The 19,632-nt window shown below is 41.7% G+C and overlaps 1 protein-coding gene across 1 annotated transcript in view; it reads right to left on the bottom strand.

Moving 5' to 3' along the window:
• Positions 1–18,880, bottom strand: part of FKBP15 (FKBP prolyl isomerase family member 15) — a 56,161-nt gene extending 37,281 nt beyond the window's left edge. The window contains exons 1-6 of the mRNA XM_007449756.1: positions 18,760–18,880; positions 10,516–10,631; positions 5,231–5,315; positions 4,712–4,781; positions 807–881; positions 228–326 (exon numbers count right to left, since the gene is read on the bottom strand). Of these exons, the coding sequence (XP_007449818.1) occupies positions 228–326; positions 807–881; positions 4,712–4,781; positions 5,231–5,315; positions 10,516–10,631; positions 18,760–18,812 (498 nt within the window). The 5' untranslated portion in view covers positions 18,813–18,880. The remainder of the gene's footprint in view (positions 1–227; positions 327–806; positions 882–4,711; positions 4,782–5,230; positions 5,316–10,515; positions 10,632–18,759) is intronic.
• Positions 18,881–19,632: the final 752 nt, after the last annotated feature.

Here is a 19,632-nt window from a genome sequence, read left to right as displayed (position 1 = left end):
CAAAAAAAAAAAAAAAAAAAGAGTTGTGTTTATTCCTTAAGATAATTTATGAAGTGAAAAGTGTTTTAAAGATATAAGTTTACATTTAGCCTTTTTTTTCTCCTTAAAGTCTCATTTTCAAGCAATTTCAATAAGTATTCTTATTATTTCCCTAAAATACAGTAAGCTCAACTGATGAATTTAGTGGGTTTTTTAACGCTTGTCACTAAAAAATATATAGATATTACCTGTTTATTGAACTCCACAGCAGCCTTTTCAGACTCAAACATGATGGACCAGTTTTGTCTCTGATCATCATAAAAGGTGCTATAGTTATTGGGCCGAACCTGGGGAAAGGAGAAATGTTGGGATAACTCAACTGCAGGCAGCGTAGCAGATAAATCTGGCTGCCTAAGCTCATGTAGAAGGGCCTTGACTCAGATGGACCCAAAGAGAACTATCAGGGAACTTTCTTCTTCCCTCCCACCCTCCACCAATCACCCCTTAGTCCACATTCCCAGAAGGCAGCCAAGAGACCTTTCCAAAAGGCTCTGTTAAGATATCCACTCTGGGGAATTCCCTGGCAGCTCAGTGGTTAGGACTCAGTGCTCTCACTGCTGGGGCCCCACCCAGGTTTAATCCCTAATCGGGGAACTAAGATCCCCGCAAGCCACAAAGCACAGCCAAAAAAAGGAAAAAAAAAAAAGCTATCCACTCTGCTCTCCAGAGCGGAAGTAGTGGATCTAGTTCCCACCAGGTATGCGCAGATCAATCTCTCCTATAAAAGAATCCCAAAGGATTGATGATTCCAATACAGGAAGCCTTACCATTAGCTCAAAGTTCAGATGAATCCTGGCAACAGTAACTGGCTGTTGCTGACTGATATAAAGAAGAATCCTATACTGTACTCAAGCAAAGATGGGCAGGAAAAAAAGAGAGAACAGAAATTAAAAGGCAATACAAAATCAGCAGTAAGATGTCAGGAGTCATGCTTCATACAGGCATAAAACTCAAAACTCAGTTCATCCCTTAAAGCTTAGAGTTTAATTTACATCTTCTCACCATCCACTTTAATCTCTTCTCATTCTGACCCTACTCTTTAATTATAGTTAGCTAAGTCTTTATTTTGTTGGTGTTTTTATTTGTATGAGGGGTGACTACGAGATAGACAAACGGCCAACAGGTAGTACATGAAAAGATGTTCAACATCATTAGGCATTAGGGTAATGCAAATTAAAACCACTATAAGGTACCACTTCACACTTATTAGAATGGCTATTAAAAAAAAGGAAAAATAATAAAGTGTTGGCAGGGTAGTAGAGAAACTGGAACCCTCATATATTGCTTGTGGGAATGTAAAACAGTATGGATGCTGTAGAAACAGTCTGGCAGTTCCTCAAAAAGCTAAACAAGGAATTACCATATGACACAGCAATTTCACTCCTAGTATACATGCCAAAGAACTGAAAACAGGGACTCAAACATACACTTATACATCAATGTTCACTGCCTGTTATTCACAATAGTCAAAAGGTGGAAACAACCAAGTGTCCATCAAATGATGAATGGATAAATAAAATGTGTTATATACATACAATAGAATATTATATAGCCATAAAAAAATAATGAAGTGCTGATACATGCTACAACATGGATGAATCTTGAGAAAACATTCTGCTAAGTGAAATAAGCCAGACAAACATTGTATGATTCCACTTATATGAAATACCTGGGGTAGGCAAATTCATAGAGATAGAAAGTAGATTAGAGGTTACCAGGGAATAAGGGAAGGGGGATGGGGAGTTATTGCTTCATGATTACAGATTTTCTGTTTGGGGTGACAAAAAAGTGGAAATAGTGGTGATGGTTGCTCAATACTGTGAATGTAATTTATGCAACTGAACTATACACTTAAAAATGGTTAAAATGGCAAATTTTATGTCTCCTACATATTTACTACACACACAAATACACACACACACACACACACACACACACACACATACAGAAATTAAAATTCAACCCCAGAAGGGAGGGAGAGACTGACTATGGGGGCTCATATACAATCTTGCACCAGAAAGGACTTTCTTTACCCTATGTGAAGCAGATAGAGTGAGGAGCTAATCTTATAGACTGAGCTGGTCAGGAAAGGATCACAGATTTATTAAGAGTTGGTCCATTTCTGGTTGTCCCTACTCTTGAGCACTATCTTCATAGGCTTTTTTTTTTTTTTTTTTTTTTGCTGTATGCAGGCCTCTCACTGTTGTGGCCTCTCCCGTTGCGGAGCACAGGCTCCGGACGCGCAGGCTCAGTGGCCATGGCTCACGGGCCCAGCTGCTCTGCGGCATGTGGGATCTTCCCGGACCGGGGCACGAACCCGTATCCCCTGCATCAGCAGGCGGACTCTCAGCCACTGTGCCACCTGGGAAGCCCTCTTCATAGGCTTTTGATTAAGAGTCTGGAAGGTCTCTGACTCCTCAGTCTTGACTTTTCTGCCTATCAGAGACTCTGAGCTGAGATTCTTTAGCCTCCTCCCCATGAAGTTCAAAACCTAGCAAATGTATTGAGAGGAAGGTTGTTGCTTTCCCACCCTACAGTAGGATTTTATCTCCTATGCCCCAAAAGATTGCAGAAGTTTCCCTCTGCCTTTCTGGCACAGCACTTGGACTTCCACACCACCCCCAAACTCATTAAATGTCCCATAGCGGGGCTTCCCTGGTGGCGCAGTGGTTGAGAGTCCGCCTGCCGATGCAGGGGACGCGGGTTTGTGTCCGGGAAGATCCCACATGCCGCGGAGCAGCTGGTCCCGTAAGCCATGGCCGCTGAGCCTGCGCGTCCGGAGCCTGTGCTCCACAATGGGAGAGGCCGCAACAGTGAGAGGCCCGCATACCGCAAAAAAAAAAAAAAAAAAAAAGTCCCATGGGGAAAAACTGATCTGGTGTTTGGAGCTCCTCTAGTTTTTACCAATGTCTCTTTCCTCCAGTAGTCTCTGTTTGGGACATACCTGATGTTTAGTCTACTTGTAAGCATCAGCAAAGGTCCCAAGGGAAGAGGAAACACTCAGCTCATTGGCTCTTTCCTCTCAAAATTTTAGTTCATCTAGTCCTCATAATTTCCATAGCTCTCTAATGAATTTTAAAATATAATTTTTGCAATTTATTTGTCTTTTTATAATGGTCACAGTGGGAATGTTGCCTGCCACACATGCTACATCCTATCTGGAGGTGAAGGGTGATGAAGTCCCAATACCAGATTTTTGAAATCGAAATGGCAACCCCTAATGAATTAATAGATCTAGATAATAATCAACAATGGCTGCTAACATAACAAAATGAGAGACAATCAGACATTATTTACCTCCCAATGGGAGAATGAAAGAGGTTTCAGGAACTCAGTAACCAACTACAATGCATGGACCTTATTAGATTAAAACAAACTTTAAAAAAAAAGAGAGAGAGAGATAATCAGGGAAATTTGAATGCTAACTGGTAGTGAATGAGATCAAAGAATTATTGTAGGTTTTGTTTAGGTGCGATAATGGCGTAATGGTTGTGTTTTTAAAAATCCTTACCTTGTAGAGATACATACTAAAATATTTATAGCTAAAACTGTATGCTGGAGATTTATTCAAAATAATCTGAGCAGGGGAAGGAAAACAGGCTGCAGTTGAGATGAAACAAGATTAATAACTGCTAGAGTCTGGTAATGGGTATCTGGGTGTTTGTTATTCTTGACCCACTATTTTTATAGGTGTTTCCAAATTTCCAAAATTAAGCTTTTTGTTTGTTTGTTTGTAATACAAATGAGTGTTGTCTATTATGTTAGTTACCCTGAACAGGTCATCTTCTCTCTCAGTGTCTCAGAGTCTCTGAGGTGCATGGACTCCATGTTATCTGGACCTCTGAAATTCTATTATTTCTTTTTTTTAAATAGATTTATTTTATTTATTTGTTTGTTTGTTTATTTACTTTTTGACCGCGTTGGGTCTTCATTGCTATGCACAGGCTTTCTCTAGTTGTGGCAAGCGGGGGCTACTCTCCGTTGCAGTGCAAGGGCTTCTCATTGCAGTGGCTTCTTGTTGCGGAGCGCAGGCTCAGTAGTTGTGGCGCATGGGCTTAGTTGCTCCACGGCATGTGGGATCTTCCCGGACCAGGGCTCGAACCCATGTTCCCTGCATTGGCAGGCGGATTCTTAACCACTGAGCCACCAGGGAAGCCCTCTATTATTTCTTATGCATATTTCAACAATGTTCAAAACCTTCTGGAGCAGAATTTGAAGCGAGATACAATCCACACAAGGAAATCAGTCTCCGCACTTCTATCCATATCTTTTTGACTCAAACCAGTATTTTGCTGTGTGATCGACTACCCAACTCATCAAACTTTCAAAGGATAAACGGTGGTCATGCTCTAAGTGGTACACTAAATGTTGTTCACTACCTAAAAAGAGGATGTCCTCGGTAAATGGTTTACTCTGAAACTCTCCAAATTCTTAAGCTAGATCCATTTCACAAAGGTCAAACTTACTGACTTTGAGCGGTTGAATTTGTTTTAATACACAACAGTAAGCAAAATGTGACTATAAATATTATTATATATCTAACATTAAAAATTCACATTCAGTACAATCTAATCCTCTGATATGTAAGACGTCAGACAAGTCCCGACAAAAACCAGCTCACTGATATGATTTGGGACACGTGAATATACACGAGACAAAGAGGCAATCTTACCTCTCTGGCTGTGTGATTTCCCAGGACTGCAGCACCAAATTTGCCCTGCTTTACATATTGACCATTTGTGCTATAGAAGCAAGAAAAACAGGTATTAATACTTCCTTCAACTAAGTAGAACCAGCTTTCTTTTCTGCCATATAAAGTGGGGAATCTAGTCATTCAGCCTCTAGAAAGGGACAGAGGTGAGTAGTTTATAATTTAAAGCTCATGTACAACTTCTTTACTCTTTAAACATCTACTATTCATGATATCTCAATGGAGTGGCTTTCTTGGAGTGCTTAAAAAGGCAGTTGTTGAGGGTATAAGCAGTTCCTAGAGAGAGTACAAAAGATAATGGCTCTTCAAAGTTTTGTGTGCAAAATTCTCCAAATGAAACATTAAAAAGCATTACTGATACTTTGTCTATGGCAGGACTGAGTAGCCATTTTGCAATGAACAGAAAGGCTTACTGCAAAAAGTAGGAGCTTAACCCACACCCCCACCAACTTTATAAAGTGTTCCTTCTCAGCTACTTACTAGCGATATGCATGGACTGCTGTTGCAACCAATACTGTGGAAGTGCCTGTTGTGGTGGGTGCTGTTTTTGGTGTCGCCTGATTTCCTAAAGACGAAGAGATGAAGCAGAAAACAAAGTTGTCATTCATTTCTTGCTTGAAACTGATTTTTAACCCTTAAAGCAGCTTCAAAATTCTTCTTTAACCTTGTAGTTAGTGTTACAATGCTTTCATGACCATTGTCCTCATTTGATCCACAAAATGGCCCTATGGCCGTGGCTGGGGATGAGGAAACTGAGGCTCTAAGCCCCCAGGTGTCTTACATGATGACAGCAGCAAGCCTAGGACTAGAACCCAGGATTCTGGCTCCACTCCAAACAAGTCTTTGGGCTGGACGAGAAGCACTATCTAGAAAACAAGGTCACATTCCATCTTCCTTTTCTCCTTCCAATATTTTGACAGCTATAATAAATAAAATGAAGCTGTTTCCCCTTCCCTTACTTCTGGGGTAGAAAACTTATGATATTCAGATTACATCCATTACTTTACTTTCGCAATGGTATAAAGTAACACTAACATTTAAAAATAGTATATTTAGAGTAAATCACATATTCACACTCACCACATGAATCTGTTGAGAACACAGGCATGGCCATAGCAACCAAGAACTTATTTTCAAAAGTATCCCTGTTTGATTCTTTTTGTTGTTATTAAAAACAAGACAACAGGCCCAAAATGGAGTCACTTAGGCTAAGACCCACCCCACCAAACAGAGATTCAACATAATTACAGTTTTGGCTCCCCCAGAAATGGAATCTTAAACCAGAATGATCTGATCAGCACTAGTTAGGTAATCTGTTTGACAGACCTCTGCTATCCCCTAAAGGAAAGTAACCTTGTAATAAGCAACTCACTTTTTTGCCTAGTGTTACACTAGACTCCCCTTTCTACCTGGTTCCTGCTCCCTTCTGCCTATAAAAGACTTTCATTTTGTCAGAGCCCCTATCTACTAGATTGGATGCTGCTCAATTCATGAATCTTGGCTGAATACAGCCAGTAAGATCTTTAAAATTTACTCAGTTGAATTTTGTTAACAGTACTGAAATACATTTTTCTGGTTATAGAGTACATGTACAACTGTAGAAAACTTAGCAAATACAGAAACACATTTAAAAAATGACCTATAATCTCACCACCCAAAAATAAACATTAATAATATGATGTATTTATTCCTAGTCCGTTTTCTATACACATAAACTTTCCAGTTTTTTCATCTTTTTTTAAAGAAAATTAATGATTTGACAATCTCCTTTTTTCACTTAGTGTAAGCATTTCCTTATACATTTCAAAACGGTCTCCAAAACACAAAATAGTCCTAAAAACACTTTTTGATGGTTAAATACTATGCTGACTCTACTAGAATTCATCCAATTTCCTATTGTTTGACATTTCTTTGGGCTGTTTCCAATTTTTCTCTATGATAAACAACACTATGATGAGCATCCTTAAAATGTACATTTTTGAATGTACCTCTAATTACTTTCCTAGAATTCCCCAAAATGGAATTATGGCATGCAAGAGTGTGAAAATTTTTAAGGTTTTGTTACAACCTGCCCAAATGCCCTTGAGAAATGCCATTACCAGTTTACACTCCCACCAGCAGTATGAGTAGGCCAGCTTTGCATCCCTGACAGCAAGAGGAGATAATCTTTCTAAATCTTTACCAATGGGATACGGGTGGCATTAGGGAAAGGGGAATGCCACCTCACTGTTGTTTTCATTTGCATTAATTGATTACAGGGAAGGAGAAATTTAACATTTTCTATAGATTTGTATTGGCCATTTACTTTGTTTTATTTTGATGAATTGCCCATTTTATGTTGGCTTATTTTCCTAGTCTGGGTTGTTCTTGTTTTCCTTATTCTTTTGTAAAAACCTACAACATAGTTTTAAATTCAATCAGTACTTTCCAGGGGCTTCCCTGGTGGTGCAGTGGTTGAGAGTCCACCTGCCGATGCAGGGGACACGGGTTCATGCCCCAGTCTGGGAGGATCCCATGTGCTGCGGAGCGGCTGGCCCCATGAGCCATGGCCGCTGAGCCTGCACGTCTGGAGCCTGTGCTCAACAACGGGAGGGTCCACAGTGGTGAGAGGCCTGTGTACCGCAAAAAAAAAAAAAAAATCAGTACTTTCCAGTTGTATGTAATGCTACAATAAAACTTTTCTCCTGAGAAGCAGTGAATACCAAAAAACGGAGGAACTAAGGCCTCAGTTATCAGGCCAAGTCTGAAACACAGAAAAATTACTGTCTCCCCAAGGTCAGCCTAGCACCCTCCTTCAGGTTAGTTCAACTTTTCCCAGTACACTCTCATCTCCCTACTTAACACCCTTGTTCATGGATTTGCTAGAGGGATAAGTGAGTCAGATGCCACAATCATGTGATCTTCTCATTGGTTAAACATTTCTTCCTCTCGGAAATCAGTATTGTACAGATTCTTGAATTCCCCGCTCGTGAGGACTGCTTTTAATATGTATTTTCAAATCTTTTTTTTTTCCCAAGGAAAGTTTTCTTGAATTATAGTTTTAGGTGCCTGTTTTCCCCCCCTATTTTTTTTTTTTTAATTTTTCAGGGAATATACATATGTATATTCCACATGTTGGAAGTTCTTTGCTATCTTCAATATTGGTCACTTTCCTTTCAAAACTTTTTATCTCTTAAATTTTTTAATTCTTATTTTAAAAACATCCTACTGTTAACCTTCTATTTCTCTTAAGGCATAACCTGTTGTGTTTATTCATTCTTGTGTTCCTTCTAGTTTAGTCTTCATTTCTGAAATAATTTTTCTGACATCTCTAATTCTTGCTTAAGTTCTGTCATTTACTTCTGAGATTTTAAAATTCTCACTTATGTTCTCATTTCATGTCTTACGTTATTTTCTTAATGATAATAGGTGGTTGTAGTTTTGATCTATTCAGTAAGAAACATTCGCACAGAGTAGAGCTCTCACTGTAGGGATACTATTCTGTTCCTTGCTCTTATAATAACTTTGCATGGAGTTTGACTCTGATACTTTTCTATTGTTCATTTTTATGTGAAATTTGCTTTTCTGAACTTTTAGACAGAGGCATGGCTCAGGGTGGCTTTCCTAACTTCATGGAACTCACTGTTCTGTTGCCATACAGAATTCAAAAAAGTGGGAAGAGGGGGCTTCCTCCTGAGACTTCCTGACTCTATTCTAGGGCTACTTTTTTTTTTTGCGGTACGTGGGCCTCTCACTGTTGTGGCCTCTCCCGTTGCGGAGCACAGGCTCCAGACGTGCAGGCTCAGCGGCCATGGCTCATGGGCCCAGCCGCTCCACGGCATGTGGGATCCTCCCGGACTGGGGCACGAACCCGTGTCCCCTGCATTGGCAGGCGGACTCTCAACCACTGCGCCACCAGGGAAGCCTTCTAGAGCTACTTTTATCTGGATCTTTTCTTCTTCACTTTTAATATCCCTATCCTCCTTCATTTTAATTCCACTCTCAGCAGGTCCTACTCAGGGTGGGGACCTCTCCTGGAAGGTCACCATAGTGGATGAATTTCAACACTTCATAGGAGCAAGACTGCTCCTGTTCTAGTCACCATCATCAACCCCTTGTACTTACCCATAACTAAAATGGGCAAAATGCTTTGCAGTTCCAGCGTGGCCTGCCACATTTCCCATGAACACCTGTTGGCCACTCTGGGTTCGCTCATTCTCAGATTCAAATATTCTCCCATTGCTTCCTTGTTTTCTCCCATGCAAATGTTGACGCCATGGAAGCCTTGTGTCCACACCTGCTTGTATTGGGGGGGTTCATGAGGATACCTTTTCAATTGGTTTTACTGTAAATATTATCAAAGGTTTGTCCAGTTGCTCTGTTTTTCTAGAGATCTGAAGAGATTCAAGAACTATGCTGCAGCCATCTCCTTTCCCAGAAAGACTTGTTATATAAATACTCCTTGAACAGAGAGCATCTCCTGTATTGCAAGTTTTTATTTTATTTGTAAATGCCTACATAAGACAGTAGTATAGGTAATTTTTAAGTTGAAATGCCTCTATAATTCCCCTTTAAAAGTATAATTGGCTCATAGTTGTTGTTTTCTAATTTTAAAAAGCAAGTTACTTCATTGGGTGGGGACTGAGATTGTTTGTTTTTATCCACATTCATTAACTCAACCACTTTAAACTGAGTTAGAAGTACACTGCTGAGAAGAGATGTGCCACAGGAAATGTAAAAGCATAGCCTACTAGAAATCTGGCCAGGTTATGGCTTGGAGAACAGGGCCAGCAATCCACAGCAAAGCTGCCAAAAGTGACAGGTAAGACTTAGAACAGGGGTCAGCAAACATTGTATGTAAAGGGCCAAACAGTAAATATTTTAGGCTATGGGCCATACAGTATCTGTTGCAACTGTTCAACTCTAAATATCATAACAACATCCTCAGTGTTGGCATTGTGCCTAGCATATAAAAGACATTCAATACTTTCTTCTTCATTCAACAAATATTTAACTTAATGTCCCTTACCACCTGTTCTGCTCTGGGCTATTTCTATCAGTCCCTCACTCCTCTTCAGATTCTTACACAAAGACAGCAAAGTGTAGAGGATGGTAGACAAGCTTTGGAGTGAGTCAGATCAGGGTTCAAATTTCAACTCTGTCACTTACTGCTGTATGACCTTAACCATGTGCCTAAACCTCTCTGAGCCTCTAAAATGGTGGTAGTCTCACCTATTTCACAGAATTGTTGTGAGAATTAAATAAGACAATCTAGATGAAGCACCTGAGACCAAACACATAGCAGGTTTTTTAGAAATATTAGTCCCCCCTTTTCTCTTTTTGTCCAACAAATTTTCATTCAATGTCTTGTGTTCATCCTGATGAAATGTTCAGGGGATACAGCATTGAGCATCATTCTCTAGTTGGGAAAAATTCACTGTCAGCATACATCTAACCCACCCAGGTGAAAGATGGGAAAAGCAGCTCTTCCTTCTTGCCAAAATATTGGACGGCGCCTACGTAGAGCACCCTGGGCAAAGTTTTGGAGAGTGGTGTCCACATGGGGCAGAAGAGCTTGCCTGTGACCTTCCTCCATCAGTTTCCAAAAAACAGCATACTACCTAGCCACCGGAATTCAGGATCTCAGAGCTCAGAGCAGCATGCACCTCACTGGTGCTGAGCTTGGCCAGACTGATCAAGGAGGGATGACCTGGCATGTCACTTTTAGAAGGTTGCTTATCATTCCAACTAACCTGTCAGGGGCCAATCCTAACCTCTTAACTTACCTGTTGGTGCTGTTCCCTGGCCTTTCTTAGGCTGCTTTGGGGCTGTGTAGTGGAAGAATTCATTTCCATGGCCAGCAGCTGCCTGATCCAGTCCAAAAAGAGAGGCCAATCTGGTACTGTTAGTAGAAAATGAAAATGACATTTCATTTGACATATCTCAAACCTGGAATCATTATAAAAGCTGCTCATGCTCCTACCTCAAACAAATACCTCCTTGACTATATAACCCACCACTCAGTATCAGAAGCGGCAACTAAGTCTCTTCGAAATCAAGATTGTATCTCTGATACGAACAGCATCAAATGACCTTGCCCATCCAAAGGACTTTGGTCAAGGCATCTCTTCTTTCTGGACCTCAGTTTCTGCATCTGTAAATTAAGGTGATTAGTCCAGGTGCTCTCTATGGTTTCTTCAAACTGTACATTCTTGCCTTTAGCAAGTCATAGTTTCCTATTTTTCACTAGTTTATTACATTGAAGTAAAACTGTATTACAGGAAATTCCCTGGTGGTCCAGTGGTTAGGACTCCACGCTTTCAAAAATAAAAAAGAAAGAAAGAAAGAAAATCACCACCTTTAAAAAAAAAAAACAAACGTATTACAAACTTACTGCATCAAACATAGTCCCATATATGATTTCATCTTTTATCTTTCACAGCAGAACCATTCTTTTATCATCCCTTGTGATGAATCTTATGCTCCAACTTTTCCACTGAAACTGCTGTTACTAAAATCACCAACAACCTCTTTGTTAATAAACAGTTTATGGGTCCTTATCTTATTTGGCTTTCATGCTGCCTTTTTACACTGTCAACTAACTTGTTCTTCTTTAAACAAACTTCTGATTTCTGTGGGGATACCTGCAGGGGTGCGAGGAGGGACCAGCCCAAATAAGACATCAATAAATGTTAATGGGATCCCTCTCTTATTGTCTTTCCATCTCTCTGGCTCCTCATTTAACTCCTTGGACTCTTCTACTATTGCCCAACCTTTAAATATCCATGTCCCCAAGATTTCATACTCTCTCTCCCTTGGCAATCTAATTTATTTACCTTGATATCAGTGCTATCCAAATTCTGATGGTGCTCAAATCTGTATTCCTAGCCCAGAATTTGTTCCTGAGTGCAGACAACACAGATATCCCACAGGGAACATAAATGCAACATGTCCAAACCAGAACTCATATCTTCCAATGCCCACTGCCCAGAAAACCTGTTCTTACTCTTGTGCTCCCTCTCTTGATGAATGACATTTTGTGTCAGGATCCTCAAGACTGCCCCCAGGCTCAGTGATTTGCTAGAAGGACTCACTGGACTTACCATACAGTTATAGCATAATGTATAATATATATATATATATATATATATATATATATATATACTCAGGGCTAAGGTCTATTACAAGGAAATGATACACACCAAAATCAGCAAAGGGAAAAGGCACACTGGAGCAAAGTCCAGAGGAAACCAGGAACAAAATTCCAAGAGTCCTCTTTCAGTGGAGTAACACAGGACATGTTACATTCCTCCAGCAATAAGTTGTAACAACATGTGTGAGAGTGGTCTGCCAGGAAAGCTCATTAGACACTCAGTTCCCAAGGTTTTTTACTGTGGACTAGTCACATAGAAAGCTTCTAACGTGTACCAAAATTCTAGACTCCCAGAAGGAAGATAAGGTTCAGTAATAAACCATATCGTCTGTACAAACAGTTTAGGCACAGTGAGCCGCTCTTATCATCTGTGGAAAGCTTTAGTGTGGGGAACCGTTTACCAATCGAGTTTCCAGCTGCCAGCCAACCCTGCAAGCAAGACTTTCTAAGGATAACGGTCTCAGGTCTACTATGTTAACCCTTTTCTGCAAACATCCACAACCAAAACAGACTTTTCTTTCCCCTGGTGTTCATGACCAATCCTCAAGTCCATTTGATCTTACTTGCTATTTCTTGAAGTCGTTCACTTCTCCCCAGCCTCACTGACACTTCCCTACTTCAGACCGCCATCACATCTACAGAGCTTGAATTCCTGCAGCCACCTCCTGTCTCATCTCCCTACCCTGGTTGTGTCTGCTTCTCATCCATCCTTCCCACTGCACCCACAGTGACCTTTCTCAAAACCAAATTTGACCAAGTCTCTTTCCTCCTTAAAACCCTCAATGATACCTCAATATTACCAAGATAAAAGTCCAAACTCCATAAGACAGTTTTACAAGCCCCTTCAAGACCAGACCTCTCCTTACCTCCCCAGCTTCCTATCTGACCATTTCTCATCTCCAACTGCATGCTACAGTCACACTGTGGAACTTTTAATTTCTCATATAAGGCAAGATCTTTCTAATCTCCAGCCTCTGGATATGCTGTTCTCTCTGCCTGAAACATTCTTCCCCTGGAAGCTGACCTTTAATCTCAAAGTCTAGGTTAGGTGATCTTCCTTGGAGCTCCCAGAGAACTCTATACTCCATTCATTCAAGAAATATGCATCAGACACTGTGTTAAGTGCTGGGTATACATTGGTGAGCAAAACTCGGTTCTACTTTCAAGTAGCTTATATACTCTAACAAGGGAATTAGGTATATACTATATAATTGCAAATTATAACATGAGATATATAACAAGCAGCTGTTATATGGAGTTACACTCCATAGAGATTAATAAAACTTATTCAGTCTTTATCATCTAACATGGTAATTGGTTACTGTTAAATACTGAAACATCCCAACAACTCTTTTTGGTCTTTTTTCCCTGATAATTTAAATGTATAATACATACTAGCATTTTGCAAAATAAATTTAATATGATTTGAACTATTACCTCATTTTCTCAAGGTAGTGTTGAGTTTCCTGTAAATGGGGCCAACAATGCCTACTTTAAAGGACTAAGAGGTTTAAATGATATTGCAATTATAGAGAGCAGTGCTGGCCTACATTAAGACATAAACAAATGCTAATGAAATTTAGCAAGGACCAAGAGTTCTCCTTTTACCCAGCGCAATCTGAGCAGATTCCCTAGAAGAATAAGATTCTAGCTTAGAACCTAGTTAAGATTAACAGATTATGCACAAATCATTGATAAGAAAGAATGTCCTTGGTAGCTTCAGTAAACTATGGGTATTGGATTTGCTGTTTTAATTTTGCAGGTGTGTTTTATTTATTTTTTCAATGGAAAGACAAAAGTGCTGTAGGTAAACTAAGTTTCCACAGATGCCCTAAAGGCCAGCCAATTGATGATTGCAAAATCAATCCAAAAGCCAGGTCAACCTAATTATCTTTCAGATTAATTCTATTTTCTATTATTTTTTTAAATGAACTCTACAAAGACTTAGGGGCATAGGTTTTTTGTAAATTATTACACTTTCCACTTCTGAAGTGTCTTCAAATGTACACATCTCCCTAACTATGTTAGCAAGAATGAGCTTGCTAACTCTGGACTCTAGCCTCTAAGTTTATAAATCATAGGAAAAGTCATTCCAGCATTAATCACATTTAAAAAATAAATGTTGGACTTTCCTGGTGGCTCAGTGGTTGGGAGTCTGCCTCCCAATGCAGGGGACACGGGTTTGATCCCTGGTCCAGGAAGATCCCACATGCCGCGAAGCAACTCAGCCCGTGTGCCACAACTACTAAGCCTGCGCTCTAGAGGCTGCGAGCCACAACTACTGAAGCCCGCGTGCCATAGAGCCTGCACCCTGCAACTACTGAGCCTGCAACTACTGAAGCACACACACCTAAAGCCTGTGTTCCGTAACAAGAGAAGGCACCACAATGAGAAGCCCGTGCACTGCAACGAAGACTAGTCCCTGCTCGCCACAACTAGAGAGAAAGCCTGTGCACAGCAACGATGACCCAACACAGCCAAAAAATAAAAAAGATTTGTTTAATTTTAAAAATTTTAAAAATGTTAGCCTGTGCATTTAGTTATCAAAGTCTTATCTAACCTTAATTTTATACTCCTTTTCTTTTCTCATTAAAAACAGTAATACAGGACTTCCCTGGTGGTGCAGTGGTTAAGAATCCGCCTGCCAATGCAGTGGACACGGGTTCGAGCCCTGGTCTGGGAAGATCCCACATGCCGCAGAGCAACTAAGCCCGTGCACCACAACTACTGAACCTGTGCTCTACAGCCCGCGAGCCACAACTATGGAGCCCGCATGCCACAACTACTGAAACCCAGAAGCCTAGAGCCCATGCTCCGTAACAAGAGAAGCCACCACAATGAGAAGCCCGCACACCGCAACAAAGAGTAGCCCCTGCTCACCACAACCAGAGAAAGCCCACACGCAACAACGAAGACCCACGCAGCCAAAAATAAAAAACAAGACAACAAAACAGTAATACATGCATTTATGATGTATCAATGTATTTTAATAAACGGGGACTCTTTCGGTTGTTCAAGTACTTCTTTTCCAAACTGTGGTATCAAACATTTACTTCTATAATAATAATAAGGCATACAGGCAGTCTGGTGGAAATCTGCTTGCCTGATTTCAAATCTAGGTTCTTTTACTTTTTAGCCATTTGACCTTGAGCAACTTTCCTCTCTCAGCCTTAATTTCCCCTTTGCAAAATGAGTATATTAGTAAAAACTGCCTCAGAGAGTAGTAGAAAGAAATTAATACAATACTGTATATATAGTACTTAGTACAGTACCTTGCACAGAGTAAGTACACAATATGTTTTAAACACGTGTCCACATCCTATTACCTTAAAATGTCGATTCAACTCAAGATACCCCTAGAAGGAAGAAACCATGCTTGATCAGTGCACAAACTGACCTGCAACTATAAGCTGATATTAGCATAAATACAAACTACAGGATTGGGAAAAGTCTCAAAGATCACCTAGAGCAACCCCATTATTTAATAGACTGGGGAAGGGAGAGTCAAGGATGGTAAGTGACTTGTCCATAAAGTCACACTCCTAACTGGGGGCAGAATCAACATCAGAATCTAGGCTTTTCGGTATCTTTTACAGAAAATGCTTTCTGATGCTCAGTTCCAGATTTCTTTTTTCTACCTCTACACTGGTGATTTACCATCATTATGATAATCAAATTTGCCTCCATATAACTTTTTTTTTTTGCAGCGCCCGTGGGATCTTAGTTCCCCAACCAGGGATCGAACCCATGTCCCCTGCATTGGAAGCACGGAGTCTTAACCACTGGACCACCAGGGAAGTCCCTGGCTAGATATAACTTTTATATAATCTACAACACAAGTATATACATTACTGGCCCCTTAAGAATGCTTTCTGATTATCATTATTGGATTGTTTTATTCTACTACTAAACTGGAAGTTTCTTAGGGGCAGGAACTGTTCCTTATTCCTATCTATATTAGCTGAAGCCACGTACCATACACTTAGTAGGCATTCACGTATTTCTTCATTTCAAAGTCTCAATGGAAAGAAAGGGCTAAGACCAAAAAAAACAAAAAACAAAAAACAAACCACAAACCTCCTGATTACCACTTTACTATTGCTAGGTTAACCATGGACCAAGAGGCCTGGAAATTTGGAACACAGATTATCAATCATCTAGATAGCCATCCTAGGCACTAATACTCTCACTTCTATTAGGCTTGACTATCTTAAGTGGAATCAAGTAAGTCACACATTTAAGTCAAGATACTTAAAAAATAATAATCAAGTAATATTTACAGTAAATTACAGTTGTACAAGAGGAACTGAAAAGCAGCCGCAGTACTCACTGTCATACGTTTTACTTCCTTAGAGAAAACTGACAAAGGAATAGCTGAATCAGGGAATGTTGGTGAAACTTTCTGTATTCTCAATCTTAAACTTGATTTAGTTTTTCTGGTTATTACGGGGAACAAAAATAAGTTACCTGTATAACTTTGTTTACTAAGCCTTTTATCATTCAATTAGCTGTTGTCTGTGTTTAGGAGTACAGTCTCCTGCCTAGTACTAGTTTCTCAGGTCCTTGAGGAGCCTGCACAAGAAATAAGCATAGCTGAGCCACCAAGAACTTATCTCAGGCCAGGAACCTGGAGAAGAGCACATGACTGACGTTATCTACCCAGGAATTTTCAGTCAGCAGTATACTGCTTGTTGCATCAAAGCTGGAAGCCCTAAACTCTACTCAATATTCTTTAATAACCTATATGGAAAAAGAATCTGAAAAAGAATGGATATATATATGCATAACTGAAATACTTTGCTGTACACCTGAAACTAACGCAACATTGTAAATCAACTATACTCCAGTATAAAATAAAAATTAAATTAAAAATAAAGTTGGGAGCTGTAACATTCATTTACAGACTTCCCTCAAAGACTTTCACCTAGTGAAGAATGTGAATTTAAAGTATATATTGTGGGCTTCCCTGATGGCACAGTGGTTAAGAATCCGCCTCCCAACGCAAGGGACACAGGTTCGAGCCCTGATCCGGGAAGATCTTACATGCCACGGAGCAACTAAGCCTGTGTGCCACAACTACTGAGCCTGTGCTCTAGAGCCCGCGAGCCACAACTACTGAGCAAGGCCGTGCTCCGCAACAAGAGTAGCCCCCGCTTGCGCAACTACAGAAAGCCCGCGCGCAGCAACGAAGACCCAACACAGCCAAAAATAAGTAAATAAATAAATTTATTAAAAATAAATAAAGTATACCTTGTAAACTTTCAAAAGGCACAGCCATTTACAAAACAAGTTTGTCTGAAAAAACATTAATTCAAATGGCTGACTACATAGTCAACAGCAACAGGCTGGATGTGTGGAAACAGTGAATGTTTTGGGTGGAGTAGGGAAAAAAGGAACCAAAGCACTGCTTAACTCTAAAATAATTGAGCAACTGAAAGAACTCAAGGGGGAACTAAGTGGATGTAAGACATCCAAAGCTAGGGTAGGGGTGGAACAGGGCAGTGAGAGTGAAAAGAGGACTAAGGATGGCTAATGTAGAGCTTATCACAGTGTAAGTCAAAAGATCCTATTTAAGACCAAAAGAGAGCCAGTGTCATTTTAGGTCAATCACGTACTGGACTCTCCATCAGGACTAGAAGCAACCTGAGACCAGAGAGAGCAGCTTTATCACTTTTGTAACCTCTAAATATTTCGTAGAATGAGGAGTATATATTGGTGTATTCATCATTCTTCGGTACATTTTTTTTTTTTGTGGTACGGGGGCCTCTCACTGCTGTGGCCTCTCCCGTTGCAGAGCGTTGCAGAGCACAGGCTCCGGACGCGCAGGCTCAGCGGCCATGGCTCACGGGCCCAGCCGCTCCGCGGCACGTGGGATCTTCCCGGACCGGGGAACGAACCCGTGTCCCCTGCATCGGCAGGCGGACTCTCAACCACTGCGCCACCAGGGAAGCCCTTCGGTACATTCTTAAATTGGTTAAACAGATGTTCAAAGAAAGACTCTGCAAGGATCAGAACTTGGCAGCTCACAAGTTTGAAGGGAGTCAAGCTGTCTACCGACACAACATAAGGGAAAAGGCTAAATTGATTAGTGGAAGAGAGAAAACCCTGCCTCTTGAAGACCTGTACCCCAGGCTAGTTTATATAGTGACTGGGGACAGGGGACAGCAACTGCAGTTTCTTACATTGGTTTTTAAGCTTTACAGTGCAATTTCACAGTCATTATTCACTCAATAGGCACCTCCTGAGCACTCACTATGTGCCAGGAACGGTGAATCATGCCGAGCGCAGAACAGTATGAACAGTGTAAACAGTTCTCGTCCTGTCAGGGCTCAAAATCTAGTAGGTTCTGTGTACAAAGATAAAGGTAAACACACCTAGCTGTGGGAATAAGTAAGAGAAAGCAATTTATTCTCCCTGGGGCCGTGGGAGAAAGGAAAGCACCAAAAAGGTGACATCCGAGCTAGGCCTTGAAGGATGCTGAAGCTGACCCACCAGCGCCAATTCTGAAGTGTCACCGCCTTGCCCACGGAAAAGAGAAAGTCTCATATAGGCACCAGCTGACTCATAAAAACTCTAAGACAGGTATTTTCATCAATAATCACCCCCATTTCACAGAAGGAGAAACTGTGACCCAGAAAGCAAAAGTCGAACCCCAGGGTCCTACCGCGCGTCAGGGGAGATGCCAGGTCCAGAATCCAGGTGGACAGACGCAGCACAACTTCGTGCTCTGCCTGGATTCTGAGACCTGTGGAGCACCGGAATGTGGCAAGGGTCTGGACCCGGAAGTTGGGAAGAGGTCTGATAAGAGAGCGGCCCCTCCAACCATATGGCCAGGCTCTCTCAGCCACGCCCTCTGCTCCACGCGTGTGTCACTCACCCGCCGCTAGGCGAGAGGAAGTCGGTGTCGTCTTCGTCGCCCGCACCGAACATCGCGCAGTCTTTCGCCCCGCTTCGGGGAGGAAGTCGGAAGGTTTCCAGAGCCTTTCACCGCCGACGTCGTAAAACGCCGCCGCGCCGTGCTGTTTTCCGGCAGGACGAACTCTCGCACTGTGACTCGGCCAGGAGGAGTCTAGGTTCTGGAGAAGGTGGAGCAAAGGCAAATGAGAGGACCTGGAGGCGGAGGCACGCCGCGTGACGAAAGGCTTCTCCGGCCCTTAGAGGCGGCGAGACGCACAGGCGCTCCGAAACTCTGAGCGGCGATTGGCCAGAGAGGCAGGGGGCGGGGTAGGGGCGGGAATCGACGCTTCGGTGGCGGTCTTGGACACGTCGAGAGGGTCACAAGTGGAGGGGGCTTCTGAAGAGTCCTGGGGGTGTGACAGAATAAGGTTCTGAGAGGGAGGCGCCGGTGGCTGGACTCGATCTGGGAAGGTAAGGCCTCTCCCGCCCCTCTCGCAACCCTGGCACGAGCACAGTTCTTTCCCCTCCGAGACGAGGACCTCCACGCCATTCTTCTCAGCTCGGTGAAAGGAAAAAGGGCCCAGAACTGGAGGTATGGAGACCTGAGCTTTCGGCCCGGCCCCCATAGTGCCATAACCGGAGTAACCTTGGGGCAAGGTATTCCGTGCCTCAGTTTCCCCGTCTGTAAAACCAGCCTGATCCCTGTGCCGCTTGTCCCCTGTGGCCGCCCTCGCTATTTATTCAACGGGCTATTTGTCCAGTGCTTCCTTGTGCCGACTGGTCTAGAAGCTTTAAGACCTCAGAGGTCATCGAATTCAATCCCAGTCTCCTCATAATCCCAGACTTTACAGGT

The sequence above is a fragment of the Lipotes vexillifer genome, unplaced genomic scaffold (genome assembly GCF_000442215.2).
Source record: "Lipotes vexillifer unplaced genomic scaffold, Lipotes_vexillifer_v1.1 scaffold230, whole genome shotgun sequence".
Lineage (NCBI taxonomy): Eukaryota > Metazoa > Chordata > Mammalia > Artiodactyla > Lipotidae > Lipotes > Lipotes vexillifer.
This window is presented reverse-complemented; position numbering and strand designations above follow the sequence as displayed.